Raw genomic sequence first — 18,058 nt, 5'->3', positions numbered from 1 at the left:
TATACATTTTGACAGCTTTATGTTCGCGCGAAAACTTTAGCTCTTGCTGTTAAGGACAGAGATCCGACAGTTTTAAAAGTGCATAGATTGAGACCAAATTAAAACAAGAATACTCTCCATAGGGAACTTGAAAAACACATGATGGAAAAGATCACAAAGTTCGCCAGCCAGGTTAGGATCTGGCTTTGTCATTGGAGTTGATAATGTCGGTCATTTCCACGCGAGAGCTCTTGTTGTCATTGTCTGATTTGGCCTCCTGGAACAATTCGTCAACGTACTCTTTTGGCGTGCAGCCTTCTCGGAAGTACGCTATGCCACCTGAAATGGAAACAGCCAAATGTGATGTAGGCATGATCACCTAGGAGTTTGAATAACAGCAAGGGATTTAGGTTGTTGCGGAATTTAACATACTTTCTGAGACGAAATGAAGATACCTTAGAAATTGTGTAACCAATCATGCTCTCTCTTTATAGAACGAGAAAGAGAGACAGAGACAGAGACAGAGACATACACAGATAGATAGACAGACAGACAGACAGACTGACAGATTGACAGTGTTCAATTTCCTTACTTTCAACCGAGAGAGAGAAAGAGAGAGAGAAAGAGAGAGAGAGAGAGAGAGAAAGAGAGAGAGAAAGAGAGAGAGAGAGAGATAGACAGACAGCCAGACAGACAGACAGACAAACAGACAGACACACACACAGACAGACAGATATTGAAAATGTCCCATGTTCTCACTTTCGTCAATGTGGGAGAGAAAGAGAGAGACAGAGACAGAGACAGACAGAGAGAGACAGAGACAAAGAAAGACAGAGAGAGAGAGAGAGAGACAGAGAGAGACAGAGACAAAGAAAGACAGAGAGAGAGAGAGAGAGACAGAGACAGAGAGAGAGAGAGATGATGATGATGATCATGATGGAACTTTATTTTACAAGGATATAGGTTTAAGAATACGCCTTTCAGAGAGAGACAGAGACTGATTGAAAATGTTTCAGCTCCTTACTTTCATCAATGTGGGTGCAGTCCACAACGGTAGAAGCCACAGTTTCGTTGGAATCGCCGTCACACACTATAGCGTCCAGCTTGTCACCTGATAACACCACATGAAAACAAACACGTTTAATTAGATACGACATCGATTGCAAAAACAAAGGCCTTTCTTCGTGACCCTTCCCATCGGGAAAAAAACCACCTTGGCACGAACGTGCGAATAACGGCTTCACGTAAACATATTCTGTCTCTTTTTTTGTATGTCGAGGAAATGACAAAGAATGTCGAGAATAGAGTTTGTCTCGGTGACTTAAATGTATAGTCATATCAGCAGAGAAAAAATACTCGCACGGTCATCGCCAGGCTGTACAAGTATCAGTGTTGTATCTCATTAAAGTACTACACAAGGCCAATACACTTAGCAAACAATAACATAAACATTTTATCACGAGAAAAAATTAGATTATGTCATTTATAAATGTGTCATCTAACTTTTAAGATATAAAAAGGGCAATGGATAAGATTTGTCCACTTTATACCAACATTTCAGTTTCAATGGGTCACGTGACAATCTCCTTGCCAGAATTTCAGCAATTTTCAGATTTTGATAAATGTCTAGCCTAAACTCGGAATTCCCTTTTTTTTTGAGGGGTGGGGAGGGGGGTGGGGTAAGATTTGTCACAGTTAGCACTTAACTCATTCCGTCCATCATCATTTTTTTTTTACATATAGTCAAGTTTTGTTTTACATTTAGTAACATTTTGACAAAATGGTTTTGGTTTTATTTTTGCTTTGCTTTTTTTTTTACTTTTTCTTTTTTCTGTTCTTTTGTGTGTTGCTCATATTCTTCAGAATTAACACTAAAACCACGACTGACCGAGTGTGGTGATGACCATGGAGTGGTGAGTGCTGTCCTCAGCACCGCTGATGTTGGCCGAAGTGATGGCGATGGGTCCGTGCAGACTGACCATGTAGCACAGCACGGAGCAGTCGGGCACACGGATACAGATGCTCTCCGCCGTGCCCACGTACTGTATGGCCTCTCCAAGGCCTAGTCGCTTCAGCCAGTCTCCCTTCGGTACAACACAACTGATTCCTGAAACAAAACGACACAAGAGGTTTGAAAACACCACTAAAAACTTTCATGAAAAAATGTCATCATTCATGGGAAACAGTAATAGGAAAGTTTATTATGAAACTTTAGTGGCAAGCTTTCTTTGAAAAGTTTCATAGAAACTTTCATGCAAAACTTTCATATTGGAATTTCATATAGAAACTTTCATGCGAAACTTTATATGAACAAATTTCATGGAAACTTTCATGGGAAACTGTAGTAGGAAATTTGACTATGAAACTTTAGTGGGAAACTTTCATGGATAACTATCATGAAAACTTTCTTGGAAAACTTTCATGAAACACTTTTTTGCAAAACTTTCATGGAAAACTTTCATGGGACAAAACCGTTCATGAAAAACGTTCATGGAGAAAACTTTCATGGAAGTTTTAAAGTGTTTGAAGCAAACTGTTGTCTCTCCTTTACACTTAGTGATTCTGTACGTACCTCCTGGGTAGCACCTCCTCATGAAGTTCCACAGCAGAGGACTAAACGGGGGGTTGGCGGCCTCAAGCTGGTCCAGGGAAGACAGACACAGACAGATGGGCTTCTCCGGGGGCCGGCCCTTCACGTTGTACAGACGGAGAATGGACTCTGGGTGCTTGCAGGAGGCTCCGATAGCGTAGACGGTGTCTGTTGGCACGCCGACCACTTTGCCTTCGTCGAGCATGCGCACAACTCGCCGGAGGTTGGAGGAACGCCGGGAAGAGAAGAGCGCGCATGGGTCGCCGCCGTTGTCGGTAATCTTTTCCTGTGAAATTTGAATAGTGCGTTTTGTGTCATCACTTATGAAACATTTCAGTACACATACGTCATTGTAAATATAATGAGGCATGGATTCCATATAAGCACTTTCAGAACGCCCTTCGCAAAAATTGCAGGACGTTATCAAAATTGAAACGTGCCACATTAACGTCAGAAGATGCACACACAAACAGAGTGACTGTCACCACAGTCAAGTAAAATTTAAACCCTGACAAAAATGTTACTTTTTCTTCCCGTTTCCATAGTGCTGATACAAAGATACAAATCAAGGGCCAGTTATGACAACAAAAATTTGCTTTAACTAAATGTGGCAAAGGGGAATACTGGGCCGAGTTGCACGACAAAGTGACCAACCGGGTGAGAGTCAGTCGCGGTGTTGGATTGGTTGAAATTGAGATTTGTTGTGATTTCAACTAATCAGATCCCGCGGTTTCTTCTCACCCGTTTGGGTGGCACCCAATTTTGCTTGGTGCATCTCAGCCCTGATCTCTAATTTCTTCTCACTTTGCTTTTGGAAATGATTCAAGCGTGCAATGACGTTTTTGTTTTTGAGTTTATCTGATGTCATTATTCCAAACCTGATGGTCCTATCCTTACCACTAAAATGGGTTCTCCAACAGGAATGCAGTTTGCCATGAGCGTTGTGTTGATTATCTCAGCCGCAGCTGCGTACATGGCAACGACACCTGCAAATAAAGTCAGGACGAGAATATAAACGTCTTCATCTTGAATACTAATGTTTGCTAAACAGTATCAATGTATCTAAGAACATCAATCAATCAATCAATCAATATGAAGCTTATATCGCGCGTATTCCGTGGGTACAGTTCTAAGCGCAGGGATTTATTTTTTTATTTTTTTTATTTTTATTTTATGCAATTTATATCGCGCACATATTCAAGGCGCAGGGATTTATTTATGCTGTGTGAGATGGAATTTTGTTTACACAATACATCACGCATTCACATCGGCCAGCAGATTGCAGCCATTTCGGCGCATATCCTACTTTTCATGGAACACTTGCAACATATTAAGACACAACAAATAAACAAATACCAGCAATACCTTGGGGAAGCTTAATTAATATCGGTAGATAGGACCTCTAACTGTATTCAATTAAAAAGCTTATTACTTTCACATATCAAAGAATATAAGTATGATGCAGTAAAATACAAGAACGGTGTCCAAAATTGACTCTCTCTCTCGCTCTCTCTCTCTCTCTCTCTCTCTCTCTCTCTCTCTCTCTCTCTCTCTCTCTCTCTCTCTCTCTCTCTCTCTCTCTCTCTCTCTCTCTCTCTCTCTCTCTCTCTCTCTCTCTCTCTCTCTCTCTCTCTCAACAGTCCACCATGCAGTTATGTCCTTGAACACATAAATAAATGTACACAAAATAAATCGAATTTCAAACAAAAATCGCTTTTCGCCACGATTGTACACTGCCAATATTCCATACGTATACAAAGCTTGCTACCGTGCAACAACGTCCTTGGATATTCTTGAACATTAGCAATGGTAGTTTACACGGGAATAAGGGCATCTTTCAACACAGACACCTACCTGCCAGTATTCCAGTGACGAGGATCATCCAAGCAGGCTCCCTGTTGTACATGGTGACGGCCTGAGCGATACAACACAGCTCCATGAAGAGGGCAAAGGGCATCCACACTTTGTGGAAGGTCGGGGTCATTGCCATAGCAACAGTCCAAAGCACCAGCACCGTGATGGAGGCGCCTTGAAGGTTCACGGCCAATGCAGCTGGAAAAAGTAATAAGTTATTACAATTTTTTTTTTAATTTCACGGCTGTGTTAAACACGTTGACTGAATGGTTTATAACGCTGTTAAACACGTTGACTGAATGGTTTATAACGCTGTTAAACACGTTGACTGAATGGTTTATAACGCTGTTAAACACGTTGACTGAATGGTTTATAACGCTGTTAAACACGTTGACTGAATGGTTTATAACGCTGTTAAACACGTTGACTGAATGATTTATCACGCCTCAGCGAACAAAACACAAACGGTAAAGACTTTGAAACTCAAGGCTGATGAGGAAAGTGGCCCAAATGGCCCAGAATGACGCCAACACCGTCATGACAAAGGCTTGGATCAGCGTACGAGTTCTTTTAAGAGTTATTACAATTTACAGAAAAAAATACAGCGAACAAAACCCCAAAAACTGTGTTTAAACTCACGGCTGGTGAGTAAGGTGGCCCAAATGACCCAGAATGACAAAACCACCATCATGCGTACACTTTTGCCCAAGGTTTGAGTTTTTCTCCAAAACAAAACACAAACCGACAGAAAGAGTTACTTTTCTTGTCAAAATTCACGGCTGATATAAAGTGGCCCAAATAGCCCAGAATGAGGCAAGCACTATCGTAACGTACGCTTTTGGCAGAGTTACGAGTTCTCTCAGAAACTGCCCACAATGAGCTTAGGTCAGCTTTCGAGTCCGTTAGGAGTTATCAAAAATTAAACAAAACAAATAAGCGAGAGAAAAAAAAGAACTTTGTCAAACTCACGGCTGATGAGGAAAGTGGCCCAAATGGCCCAGAATGACGCCAGCACCGTCATGACGTACGCCTTGGCCAGCGTACCGGCCGCGTAGGCCAGACGGGCAGCGTACAGGTGCATGAATACGCCGGCCACCAGGATCCATGAGATGGGTAACACGCCGTTACTGGCCTCCAGGGCGGACAGACAGATGAGGGCCACGGAGCTGCCCACCCAGCCCAGAGTGTCCACCGTCTTGAGGTCCATGGTGATCTCTTCCGTGTAGTCGTTCTTCTTGTTGGACGGTCTGAGGACAAGACAAGACAATGGTTTATTGCCTTATAGGCCATTGGCCCATGGAAAGAGGGTAATATAGACAATGACAACCTAATTTTCGTAAAACTTAAAGCTTGGAAATCAGACGCATCTAAAGACAATTTCGCAAGATAGGTTCCGAGCAGTTGGAAAGGAATCATCCATGTGCGTATGGAGACCAAGAGTACGGAAGAGTTGTCAGGGACACCGACGTTTTAAAGATGTTTTGCCATTCATGAAACGTGACTGGTACGTATGCGCACTAGGGGCATGTTGAGAGTAATCACAGATTTTATCTCCACGGGTCCCAAATTAACTCAAATTAATTGGGGTCGACGTACTAGTAAATGCAACTTTTTGTTTTGTCAATAACTTAACGTTTCAATAACCTACAATTCTTGTTTTTTCATACAGATTTATAAAAAGAATATTAAAACAAAGATCGCAGGAGCAACCATTTTCCGACCAACTCATTTAAGATGATACTCACTGGAAGCGAGACATGATGCGGTCCAGAAACTTGGTCAAGGTGACCTCGTTGACCAGCTCACTGCCCAGCCACATGACGGGCTTCTCGGCGATGGAGTTCTCCAGGTGTGCCATGCCCAGGTAGAGACTAACGATGGCCAACACGGCGGCAGGTACACCAAAGGTAAAGTTGTGGGCAAAGACTGGGATGTGGTCCACAGACATGATGGCCACGAAGACGAAGTAAAGGTTGTAGAAGAACACCACCTGTGGGAGATGAAACGCAGATGTGAAATAGTGTTTATGCTGTAAATACTGCTTAATGGCTAACGACACAGAGTGGACGCCTCTTTTTCTGACTCTCTATTTGTGAAGGTGAGATCTCTGATGTCAAAAGCGAAACAAAGTTGGAGAAACCGTCATAATGTCACAAATAGTGACACATAAAAAGTCTATTATTTATTTCGCATTTCTCCCCATAAATTCACAATGAATTTCGAGAACGCTATGGAAAAAACCCTTGTAAGGTCATCGCTAGGCTTTGCATGTATCGGTATCATATCTCATTAAAATGAGCAGAGTCCTCACATACCCTGCCTTCTTCACTCTGTCATAACTTCTTTTTACATTTTGTCAAGTTTTGACTAAATGTTTTAACATAGAGGGGGAATCGAGACGAGGGTCGTGGTGTATGTGTGTGTGTGTCTGTCTGTCTGTGCGTGTGTGTGTGTAGAGCGATTCAGACCAAACTACTGAACCGATCTTTATGAAATTTGACATGAAAGTTCCTGGGAATAATATCCCCAGAGGTTTTTTCGTTTTTTCGATAAATACTTTTGATGACGTCATACCCGGCTGTTTGTAAAAGTTGAGGCGGCACTGTCACACCCTCATTTTTCAATCAAATTGATTGAAATTTTTGTAAAGCAATCTTCGATGAAGCCTAGACTTCGGTATTGCATTTCAGCTTGGTGGCTTAAAAATTAATTAATGACTTTGGTCAATAAAAATCTGAAAATTGTAATAATTTTTTTTATATAAAACGATCCAAATTTACGTTCATCTTATTCTACATTATTTCGTGATTCCAAAAACATATAAATATGTTATATTTGGATTAAAAACAAGCTCTGAAAATTAAAAATTTAAAAATTATGATCAAAATTAAATTTCCGAAATCGATTTAAAAACAATTTCATCTTATTCCTTGTCGGTTCCTGATTCCAAAAACATATAGATATGATATGTTTGGATTAAAAACACGCTCAGAAAGTTAAAACGAAGAGAGGTACAGAAAAGAGTACTATGCAGCACAGCGAAACTACTACCGCGCTGAACAGGCTCGTCAGTTTCACTCCGTTATGCACAAGCGGCGGACTACGGTCATTGTGAAAAATGCAGTGCGTTCAGTTTCATTCTGTGAGTTCCACAGCTTGACTAAATGTAGTAATTTCGCCTTACGCGACTTGTTCAGTTTTCATACAGTTCTCTCTCATCACCCAAAAAACCCAAAGCACCAACCCTGGCAAAGATGATGGAGGAGAAGGTGATGACGATGAGGAGGAAGATGATGGCCCACTGCCCGTAGAAATTGATCCGCCACACCAGCGCCACATTCTGGAAGCCGTCCAGCGACATGAAGAGCTGCAGGATGCCACGTGACATCCAGAACACGAAGTACACAGCGAACTGCACGGCGTGGAAAAAGTCGTGACGCAGAAAGGCGTAGAATGACGCCAGGATGTGACACAACACGCTGAACAGGAACATGGCCATGGCAGGACGGAAATCCTGTGATAAAGACAGGAATGTTTGATGAAAATGTCACGGAAAATGAAGTAGTAGGGTTTCAGGATGTGACAAAGTGTACATGAACAGGAACATAACCTCGGAAAAAGACGCAAAAACGACAACTAACTTTAAACTATCAAAAAATAACAAAAAAGGCTTGTCAACAATCTTCTATTTCCGCTGCAGATAAAACACCAGCAAAACGAAATAAAATGAAAACACACATTACCAGATAATGTTCGACTGTGTTTAAGATTCTTAATATAAAGCAGCCAGAATACGAACTGAAATTCAACGCAACACACTGCAGAATATCTCTTCAAACGAACGTTTGTACATACCCAGAGATGGGTTTTTGTATGTGTTTTTTGTGTGCACAAACGCTATTCTTATTCTTGTATTGTATTGCTACATATTTAAAGCATTTTTTCAACAAAATCTATTTCTTCAACACTCAAAACTTACCTGGAAGTAACCAAGGTGATGGAAGACGAGAACAGCCGCGGGAACGACGTTGCCAAGATAACCCATACCCATGGGTTCTGCATAAATGGTGTTCTTCTTCCTCTCGATCCTCCTGGCGGAGGCGCTTGCTGTGGTTGGTACCAGCAAGGGATCAAAGATGGCGTTTCCAAAACCCGGTAGAATGTACCGCTGACTCACTCCCTGAGAAAGATGCAGAAACCATTTGATCGTGCAAAATGAAATCGATATGACTCTCGGCATTTTTCGATTGAAGAAGTAACGTCTTACTGAGCTAAGTTCTTATTTTTGTTTCTTCTTTTTTTTCAGTCATATTTGTATGTCCGTCCATTTCAAAGACTGTGATATCGACGCTCTAGAGAATGTTTTATTTTGTTAATCCTTATAACACACACACACACACACACACACACACACACACGCACACACACACACACACACACACACACACGCACACACACACACAAACACACACACACACACACACGAACGCACGCACGTACACACACACACGGAGCCCCCCCCCCACACACACACACACACACACACATGCATTTTAATCAAGGTCCGATATGACGTCAGCAAGGACTCACCTTCAACGTCATGACAATGACAGCATAAAAACTGCTGAGGACGATGATGATCTCAAAGCCGGCCGCCACCCGTCGCCCCCACAGAAAGAAGGTGCCCACACACTCAAAAATCAGGGCGCATAAAATGGCGATGAGCACAGGAGGCATGAGGTAATTCACTGTGATGGCGCACAGACACAGTACCACGGACACCAGCATGAACCCTGAAACAACAGATTGCTACAGTTCAGTAACCACACAATTTAAAGACACCGATGTACCCCCTAAATCGACTTCTCAAACATTTTGCTAATTATAATAGTTTGCTGTATCATAATGTCTGTCCGGTCGATTTCTCTAAAAACATTTAACACACTGTGAAAATATTACAGGAAAAATATTAGCGAAGTCCATTTTTGGAGTCAATCGGTGTCTGTTTTTAATTGCTGACATAGTATGCGGAAAACCAGGGCGCACACAAAATGCGATGTGTACAGGAGGCATGAGGTATTTCACCGTGATGACACACCGACTTAGCACCATTTAAACCAGCATGAACCCTGACAGAACAGACGGGTAGGCTACAGGTCAGTATCCACAGAATTTAGGGTGATGGCACATTATGCAGAAGACCAGGCCGATGTGCACAAGAAATTTACGAAAAAAAATAGTCTGTTTACAGTATCCCGACCGACCCTATTTTTTTCGTGCGACCCTAGACTTTTTTTTGGCATTTGGGGGAGAAAAAAAAAGATTCTTTGTTTTTTGGCAAAATAACTTAAAAATATGGTTTTTTGGAGAGAAAAAAATAAATTAAAAAATCCCGACCTACCGACCCTATTTTTTTTGCCTATGTTACCGTAAACAGACTTTTCTTTTGTTTGCCTAATCTTAAATATGTCATGTTGAAACATAGAACGAAACACGTCACTCACCCAGCAGCCCCGGCATGATGCCACGACTGAGGTCTTCAGCCTGGAGGAAGGGGGTGAGGATGTGGTTGACCCCCACCACTGACCACAGGGCAGCGAACACCACGTAGGCTGTGCCGGTCAAGTGCTCGAACCGTCGGAAGCACAGGAAGCCCGCTATCAGCTGTAGAAACCCTCCGAATATGATCAGATGAGCGCCTGCAACAGATAGAGAAGAACTGTTTAAACAAGTCGCGTAAGGCGAAAATACAACATTTAGTCAAGCTCAGTCGAACTCACAGAATGAAACTGAACGCATTGCATTTTTTCCGCAAGACCGTACACTCGTAGCATCGTCTGTCCACTGCTCGTGGCAAAGGCAGTGAAATTAACAATCCAGAAAAGCGCGGTAGCGGTTGCGCTGAGGAGGATAGCACGCTTTTCTATATCTCTATTCTTTTTAACTCTCTGAACGTGTTTTTAATCCAAACATATCATATCTATATGTTTTTGGAATCAGGAACCGACAAGGAATAAGATGAAATTGTTTTTAAATCGATTTCGGACATTTATATTTAATCATAATTCTTATATTTGTACTTTTCAGAGCTTCTTTTTAATCCGAATATAACATATTTATATGTTTTAGGAATCAGAAAATGATGAAGAACACAAAAAACGTAACTTTGGATCGTTTTATAAAAAATACTTTTAATTACAATTTTCAGATTTTTAATGATCAAAGTCATAATTAATTTTTAGCCTCCAAGCTGAAATGCAATACCGAAGTCCGGCCTTTGTCGAAGATTGCTTGGCCAAACTTTCAATGAATTTGATTGAAAAATGAGGGTGTGACAGTGCCGCCTCAACTTTTACAAAATGCCGGATATGACGTCATTAAAGACATTTATCGAAAAAATGAAAAAAGGTCTGGGGATATCATACCCAGGAACTCTCATGAAAAATGTCATAAAGATCGGTCCAGTGGTTTACTCTGAATCGCTCTACACACACACACACACACACACACACACACACACACACACACACACACACACACACACACACACACACATACACCACGACCCTCGTCTCGATTCCCCCTCTATGTTAAAAGGGAAAGAGTTTTGGTGTTTACGAGGCTGTACCAATAAATGTAGACGGACGAATGCAAAAGGACAAAAAGATATAAACAAATTTGGAGAAACTGACGAACAGACAACAGAAGCACTCCGCAGCCAGTGCCAGAGACACAGCAGTGAAGGGAGGCAACAATATTACTGACAATCAGGGATGACGGGTGGGGGGGGGGGGGTGGGGGGGCTGGAGTAGTAAAGGGAGGGAACGTGTTACCAAAGTCCCCACAATATTGCTGACAATAATAGATATGGTGCTGACACACCTTTGCTGTGAAACCCAACTCCTGTGATATGAGAGGGTAAATTTACATAGTGCAATATCATATTTGATTGTATCCCTTTTATGTTTTATGTTTTATGTGTGTCGTCCTATACAATTGTTGTTATAATCGTTTACAGGCAGGCAGGGTGTGCCGAAGAAAAATGTCCATTTTTATGTAATATTTTAATGGACAATAAAGTGCTGTTATTGTTATTGTTATTGTTATTGTTATTGTTATTACGAGTAAAGGACGGGCAGACTACAGAAGCACTCACCTGCTATGGCCAGCGAGACGGTAGAGAAGGGAGGGAACAGACTACAGAAGCACTCACCTGCTATGGCCAGCGAGACGGTAGAGAAGGGAGGGAACAGACTACAGAAGCACTCACCTGCTATGGCCAGCGAGACGGTAGAGAAGGGAGGGAACAGACTACAGAAGCACTCACCTGCTATGGCCAGCGAGACGGTAGAGAAGGGAGGGAACAGACTACAGAAGCACTCACCTGCTATGGCCAGCGAGACGGTAGAGAAGGGAGGGAACAGACTACAGAAGCACTCACCTGCTATGGCCAGCGAGACGGTAGAGAAGGGAGGGAACAGACTACAGAAGCACTCACCTGCTATGGCCAGCGAGACGGTAGAGAAGGGAGGGAACAGACTACAGAAGCACTCACCTGCTATGGCCAGCGAGACGGTAGAGAAGGGAGGGAACAGCATGTTCTCCACCGCGACCGTCAGACCCGCCATGATGTTTGCGATGAGACCCAGTGCTCCAGGCTCCGCGTACAGGATGGAGGCAAAGTCCTCTGGCGATGGTTCCAACGGCGCGATGCCGCTGTCCATTGTCATTCCCGCCATGATGGCGTTCTTTGCGTTACATCAACCACGTCTGAAACAGGACAAAATGGACGTCTGTGAGTAAACCCTGGAGAAAGAGTGGTTATACACAGCGTACATGATGGACGCAAAGTCCTCTGTTATCGTGTCCGCCCTGGTGGCGTTTATGTGTCACATTAACCACGTCAGAAGCAGGAACGAATGGAAGTCTGTCATTAAACCCTGGAGAAAGAGTGGTTATAAGCTGCGACCAGGATGATGGCAAAGGCAGGACTGAATCCAGCGGAGCTATGCCGCTGTCCGTTGTTATTCCCGCCATGATGGCGTTCTTTGTGTTACATCAACCACGTGTGAAACAGGAAGTCTGTCAGTTAACGATGACAAATGGGTTTTTTTAACGGCCTCACGGTTAAACAGGCAAGGACAGAGACGCGGTGTCTTTACCTCTGTCCATTCCATGAAATGACGTTGTCCTTTAATTAGGATGGACTTACCAGTCGTGATGGGACCCCTCCGTGTTGTCAGTGTAAGGACAACTAGCATGATGCGGGTCCGGATGAAAACCAGAAACTCCAACCCCGTCGCCCTCAACCAGAGAGAGAAATGAAGTTGTACGCCCTCACGGCAAAGCCATTAGGGGCATGACATTGTGATTGTAAGACGGGGAAACCCCTCAGCCTTTCCAGCACTCAACACTCTTAACACACACATCGCGTCAGCCTTTCCTTTTTCTCTCATATCCCCCCGCCCCACCCCACCGCTTCCCTCCGCCCCCATGCATCCCCCTTCCCTCCGTCGCTCCCGAAGCTAGTCTCACAATGCAGCCCTACAAGAAAGGACGACTCAGCAAAGTATCGCATGGACCATTTTAGCTTGTGATCATGAACAAGATAAAGGACGACTCAGCAAAGTATCGCATGGACCATTTTAGCTTGTGATCATGAACAAGATAAAGGACGACTCAGCAAAGTATCGCATGGACCATTTTAGCTTGTGATCATGAACAAGAGAAAGGAGTAACCTTTTTTTTTAAATCCATTTGTGATATCACCGATCTGTTTAATCTCCCCAACCTTTTGGATCCCCACGCAAAGAACACCATCACAAAACATCGTATGGATTGTCTTAGTTTCTAAACCGGAGAAAAACAAGCAAATAAACAGCATATCTTCCCGCTAAAACTATTTTGCAACGGCGTGCAAAACTACAGTTGTTGTAATCACAAACAGTCTTCTTACAAAACACTCACGCGTTGCTTAAAACAAAAAGGTAAATAGCATAGCAAAAGTAAAAGTAAAGGAGGTTATTATTAAGGAACAGTACGCCTGTTGTTGTGTCTTTTCGAACATGTTGTGGAAAAAGAGATGCTATATAAAGCTATTATTCTATATCACAAAGAATGTTTTGAACTATTATTCTATATTACAAAGAATGTTTTGAACTATTATTCTATATTACAAAGAATGTTTTGAACTATTATTCTATATTACAAAGAATGTTTTGAACTATTATTCTATATCACAAAGAATGTTTTGAACTATTATTCTATATCACAAAGACGGGTTTAAAAACCTGTACTTGAGACAATGCAGCATTTACTACACTGCAAAAGAATTTACAGAAAACATCACACTTAGAAAGGTCTTTTCTTCTGTTTAAAAGCCCTCACATTCAAAAATGTGAATGCGTGTCTGTCTTTCAAAACAGCATACAAAATTGTAAACGCGTGCTCTTCTCACGACAAAACGACATTCAAAATTGTAAATTCCTGTAATGTTTCATTACAAAACAACTGTTCAAAAGACCAATGTATTGTATAATAAAAGAAGCACAATAGTTCAAAAGACTAAAGGTAAAGTAGAACAGACAAAGCATGGCTAAGTTTCAAAGACTTTGTCTTCCTGTCAGTGTTTGGGTTGCGTTAGTGTCCGGTCCTTTGTTTCCTTCTCATCTAGTAACGGGTTGGGGGGGGGGGGAGGAGGGGGGAGGGGGCCTGAGGGTTAAAAACAACTCCCTTCTACCTTTGCAATGCATGGCCATTGCCTGTGCGGGGTTATTTGGTGCACTGGTCAAATGTCAGCCTCTTCGTGTCTATTGCTAATTCTCTGATTGTCTATCTGTTTGTCTGTATGTCTGGCTGTCTGTTTGTCTGTTTGCCTGTCTGTCTGTCTGTCTGTCTGATTGTCCGTCCGTCTGTCTCTCTTTGTCTTTCTCTGTCTCCCTCTGTTTCTCTGTCTCTGTCTCTGTCTCTCTTTGTCTCTGTCTGTCTCTGTCTCCCCCACACACACACACACACACACACACACATACACGTACGCCCAAGCACGCACGCCCACACGCACCCACACACACACACACACACATACACACACACACACACACACACACACATACACACACACACACACACACACACACATACACACACACACACATACACACACACACAGACACAGAGACACACACACACACGCACAAACTGACGCACACACACACACACACACGTACACACAACCCACATATCTCTGTCTCTCTGTCGTTGGCACTTCATGTATTTTTGGTTCCTTTTTGCTGACTTCGAAAGAACGATTATAAAACGCAAAGATAATCAACGGTATCGAAAAACGGTACTCATGTTTTTTTTATTACTCGTTTACAAATTAGGAAAACAAGCTGCGCTTCTTGTCAGCAAAGTATAATGCTAAAACAAACAAAAAGTACCACCAGGAGTAAAAAAAATTGATGATTTAAAACCGTTTATCCTACATACGTGAGAGAGACACTCGTGAGATAATAATCGTTCAAATCACACGTGTGTACATCATGTAAATGAGGTCATGTCAAGCAAGTCTGGCAGGGACCTGTTTTTTCATTGCTTATGATGCCAAAGTTACCGAGACAAACGTCATTATAGAAAAAAAATTGCGCTCGCTAATTACCCTCGATGAATTTTTAGAACTAACACGTTACGCCACACTTTCAAAGTGACGTTTCTTTGCTTTGACGTAATAGATTGCACGAGGCTTTGGAAGAGATCGAGGTTCCAAAACAAGCGTCTTCAATTTAGCTGCCTCGACTGCAGGACATTTTCAGTCAAATACACGTAAGTACTGTAACAGTATGCAGGATAAACAGACTACTGCATGGCTTGCTGTGTCGTACCAGATTTACACTCGTTGCTTTTTTCAAATAGTGAACAGCTCGCTTTCGCTCGCAGTTCAATATTTAAAAAAAAGAACTGGTGTAAATCTGGTAGGACACAGCAAGCCATGTAGTATTCTCTGTAAGCCTTATAAACATACAGTGGAACCTTACTTTACAGATCCTCAAAATCTGTGATAATCCGGTCTTAAAAAGAAAGGGGTGTTATGCATGTTATTGATTAAAAGCCCCACAATGATGTGCTTGGCAAATAAAAAAAATAAAATACAAATTTTTTTAAAAAGGGGGTCTTAAGACGGGGGTATATTTACAGAGGTTATGAACAGAAAGTCTGATAAACAGAGTCAGAAAGTCTGATAAAGAGAGGTTCCAGTGTATCAATGAACCTTGATGAAAACAAAAACGTCTTCGTAGTTGTGTGACTGAAAGACTTGCTTGACATTAATTATAGTCTGTACCACGCTGACCAGCGAATAAAAATGTGGAGCTGCAGCAAACAAAAAATTAAAAATGGATTAAAAATAAACATCTTAATGAACCAAGAATACAATCAGCACACAGTTTCCCCTATCTGTTAGAGAGAAAAAAAACTCACGCACACATACTTTTCAACGAAAAGTAAAATCGAACATCAACAACAAAAACAAAATGCACGAGTTTCCACGTACAAACCACTTCCCGTGCGTTGATGTTTACACGCAGTCTAATTTCTTACGGATTACGTCCCTTTTGACAACGGGACGCTAATGTTTCAACGTGTTAAAACACAGCGTGGGGTCTCTTAGATGTTAATGAGGAAGCAAAAGTTAATAGCAGTGACAGACTTAGTGTGCACAGCTGAACACGCAAATATTTACTACTGTCACAACTGCCCCAAAAATGTGTTGTTTTGTATGTCAACATTCAAGTTTGTTTATATCTAAGCGGTACTGAGCATGATCAAGCCTTTGTGGGTTAAATCACAGAAAGATCTTGAACTATGATGAACAAGTTGACGACCTCGACAAATGTTCAAATCTTTTCTTTAAAGTTATAGAAATGCTGTAACTGACACGTCGTACTATGTATGACGTATAGTGTCTAACATATCTGGTTATAGACATGACGATAAATAAAAGAAACTAGCGTCACTATGCAAGACAAAGTCGTGAGGCTATAACACACACAAATACAAAGTCGTGAGGCTATAACACACACAAATACAAAGGCGTGCAAAGCGTTTATAAGAAACTATAATGAAGGAGAAGAAGAAATCGACTTTTCGGAAGAAAACAAGCAAACATTTGAATCGTTCCAAATAATGTAATTGGAATACATGATCTACATAAGAGTGAAAGAAATAGGCACAGACAAAAATGAAAAGAAACAAACTAAAGTTAACGTTACTCACCAAAAATGTTACCAGCAGAAACACAGCCTCAAACAAGTCACAGCATACCACGCAGGCGTGGCTGTCGCCACGAGAAGTATGAAACTAAAACTACCAGCTCTGTCTTAGCAAACTGGAGATACAGACAGAAAAATCGCGCTTAATCACTCGGATGATTTCATCTTGAATGAACAATGACCGAACCTGCCTTTGATTAACCGTGACATCATGTGTGCATCAAGAATTGTGTCACTGTGCGTTAGTTAATTGTTACGCCGTCAAAAAATGATGCACCATCATGCAAGCGATGTTGGTTTAATCCGTAAACACCTATTGTGGTTAAGACCAATGTACTGACAAGTAATTCAGTACACAACTTAAAGTCCTATCGTTCGTTGTCTTCGTTTGAAGGTGTTACCGCCGGTGATCGTCGGAGGAGACTGATTATGCCAGTAGGGGGGAGAGGAGAGAGTGCGCGCTACTTAAGGCTCTTTCTCACATCCTGTTTCGCTGCGACGCGTAACTGCTCACATATCATTAGGCCCCCACCAGTTCGACTCGATGAGTCGACCAAGACCAAAATCTCCAACAAGTCAGAGGGAAAAAAATTCGAACCGTACTCATACAGCACATTCCAGTGACGTCAGAACAAAAGAGCAAACATCCTATGAATTGAGCATAGAAATAGTTGAATGGAACAAAAAGGACATTTCAAACGGACCTTCCGGGTGCGTGCCCAGCGCGAAGCTCGGTTTAACCACACGACTGGCTTAACACCAGGGAACGTCCAAAGTGAAGGCGGGGAGGCGTGACGATTGCTACTTCTACCGTTACCATTCAATGCAAGACAGCATGGACGGAAAAGTAGGCCCGCCCAACAATAATTGTCAGGTCACGGAGAAGCAGACATAAAGTGCATACCAGGTGAGTTTCTGGAATAGCTTCTTTTATACACGTTTCTAGTTCCACAAGCGTGTTTCTGTCATTCGGTCACTGGCTGCGTCTGCGTGCGCTTTGGGGTTTTTTTTGGTCGCAGACACCGGGTCACCCGTTATCGCTCGCGTTATCCGATTGGATTCTTCCGGGTATCTAGGTTTCTGAGTGCGGGTGCTGGGGTCATTACATTTCATGGGGGCTTTCGATGGGAAAATATTTAATTTTCTCATGTCTGATTGGTCGCCGAAGAAGAAAGAACCGGATACACTTAATCTGCTGTTATCTACGTCCGTTGGAATCGGTGGCAAAAATGATAATCCATCTCCTGCACACCCCCCCCCCCCCTTCTCTACCTTGTTCTCTCCCACCCCTCCCTCCGTTCAAGTGCCTCCTTAAATGTAACCCCTCGGCAAAGTCATATAGTGCAGGATCCTATGACTATCAAATTTG

At 42.3% G+C, this 18,058-nt stretch overlaps 2 protein-coding genes across 2 annotated transcripts in view; both read right to left on the bottom strand.

Annotated features, from left to right (window-relative positions):
• The window catches only part of LOC138966063 (uncharacterized), a 19,362-nt gene extending 2,031 nt beyond the window's left edge, over nt 1-17,331 (bottom strand). Inside the window, exons 1-14 of the mRNA XM_070338153.1 lie at nt 16,694-17,331; nt 11,979-12,193; nt 9,928-10,122; nt 9,014-9,216; nt 8,403-8,603; nt 7,668-7,937; nt 6,169-6,413; nt 5,393-5,670; nt 4,424-4,621; nt 3,467-3,555; nt 2,552-2,855; nt 1,868-2,086; nt 1,004-1,090; nt 1-318 (exon numbers count right to left, since the gene is read on the bottom strand). The exon at nt 1-318 is cut by the window's left edge and continues 2,031 nt beyond it. Of these exons, the coding sequence (XP_070194254.1) occupies nt 173-318; nt 1,004-1,090; nt 1,868-2,086; nt 2,552-2,855; nt 3,467-3,555; nt 4,424-4,621; nt 5,393-5,670; nt 6,169-6,413; nt 7,668-7,937; nt 8,403-8,603; nt 9,014-9,216; nt 9,928-10,122; nt 11,979-12,162 (2,619 nt within the window). The 5' untranslated portion in view covers nt 12,163-12,193; nt 16,694-17,331 and the 3' untranslated portion in view covers nt 1-172. The remainder of the gene's footprint in view (nt 319-1,003; nt 1,091-1,867; nt 2,087-2,551; nt 2,856-3,466; nt 3,556-4,423; nt 4,622-5,392; nt 5,671-6,168; nt 6,414-7,667; nt 7,938-8,402; nt 8,604-9,013; nt 9,217-9,927; nt 10,123-11,978; nt 12,194-16,693) is intronic.
• The window catches only part of LOC138966065 (O(6)-methylguanine-induced apoptosis 2-like), a 342,886-nt gene that overhangs the window by 207,862 nt on the left and 116,966 nt on the right, over nt 1-18,058 (bottom strand). The window lies entirely within an intron of this gene.

Source organism: Littorina saxatilis, linkage group LG5, assembly GCF_037325665.1.
Source record: "Littorina saxatilis isolate snail1 linkage group LG5, US_GU_Lsax_2.0, whole genome shotgun sequence".
Lineage (NCBI taxonomy): Eukaryota > Metazoa > Mollusca > Gastropoda > Littorinimorpha > Littorinidae > Littorina > Littorina saxatilis.
The sequence above is the reverse complement of the archived record's forward strand: the minus strand, read 5'-3'. Positions and strand labels throughout refer to the sequence as shown.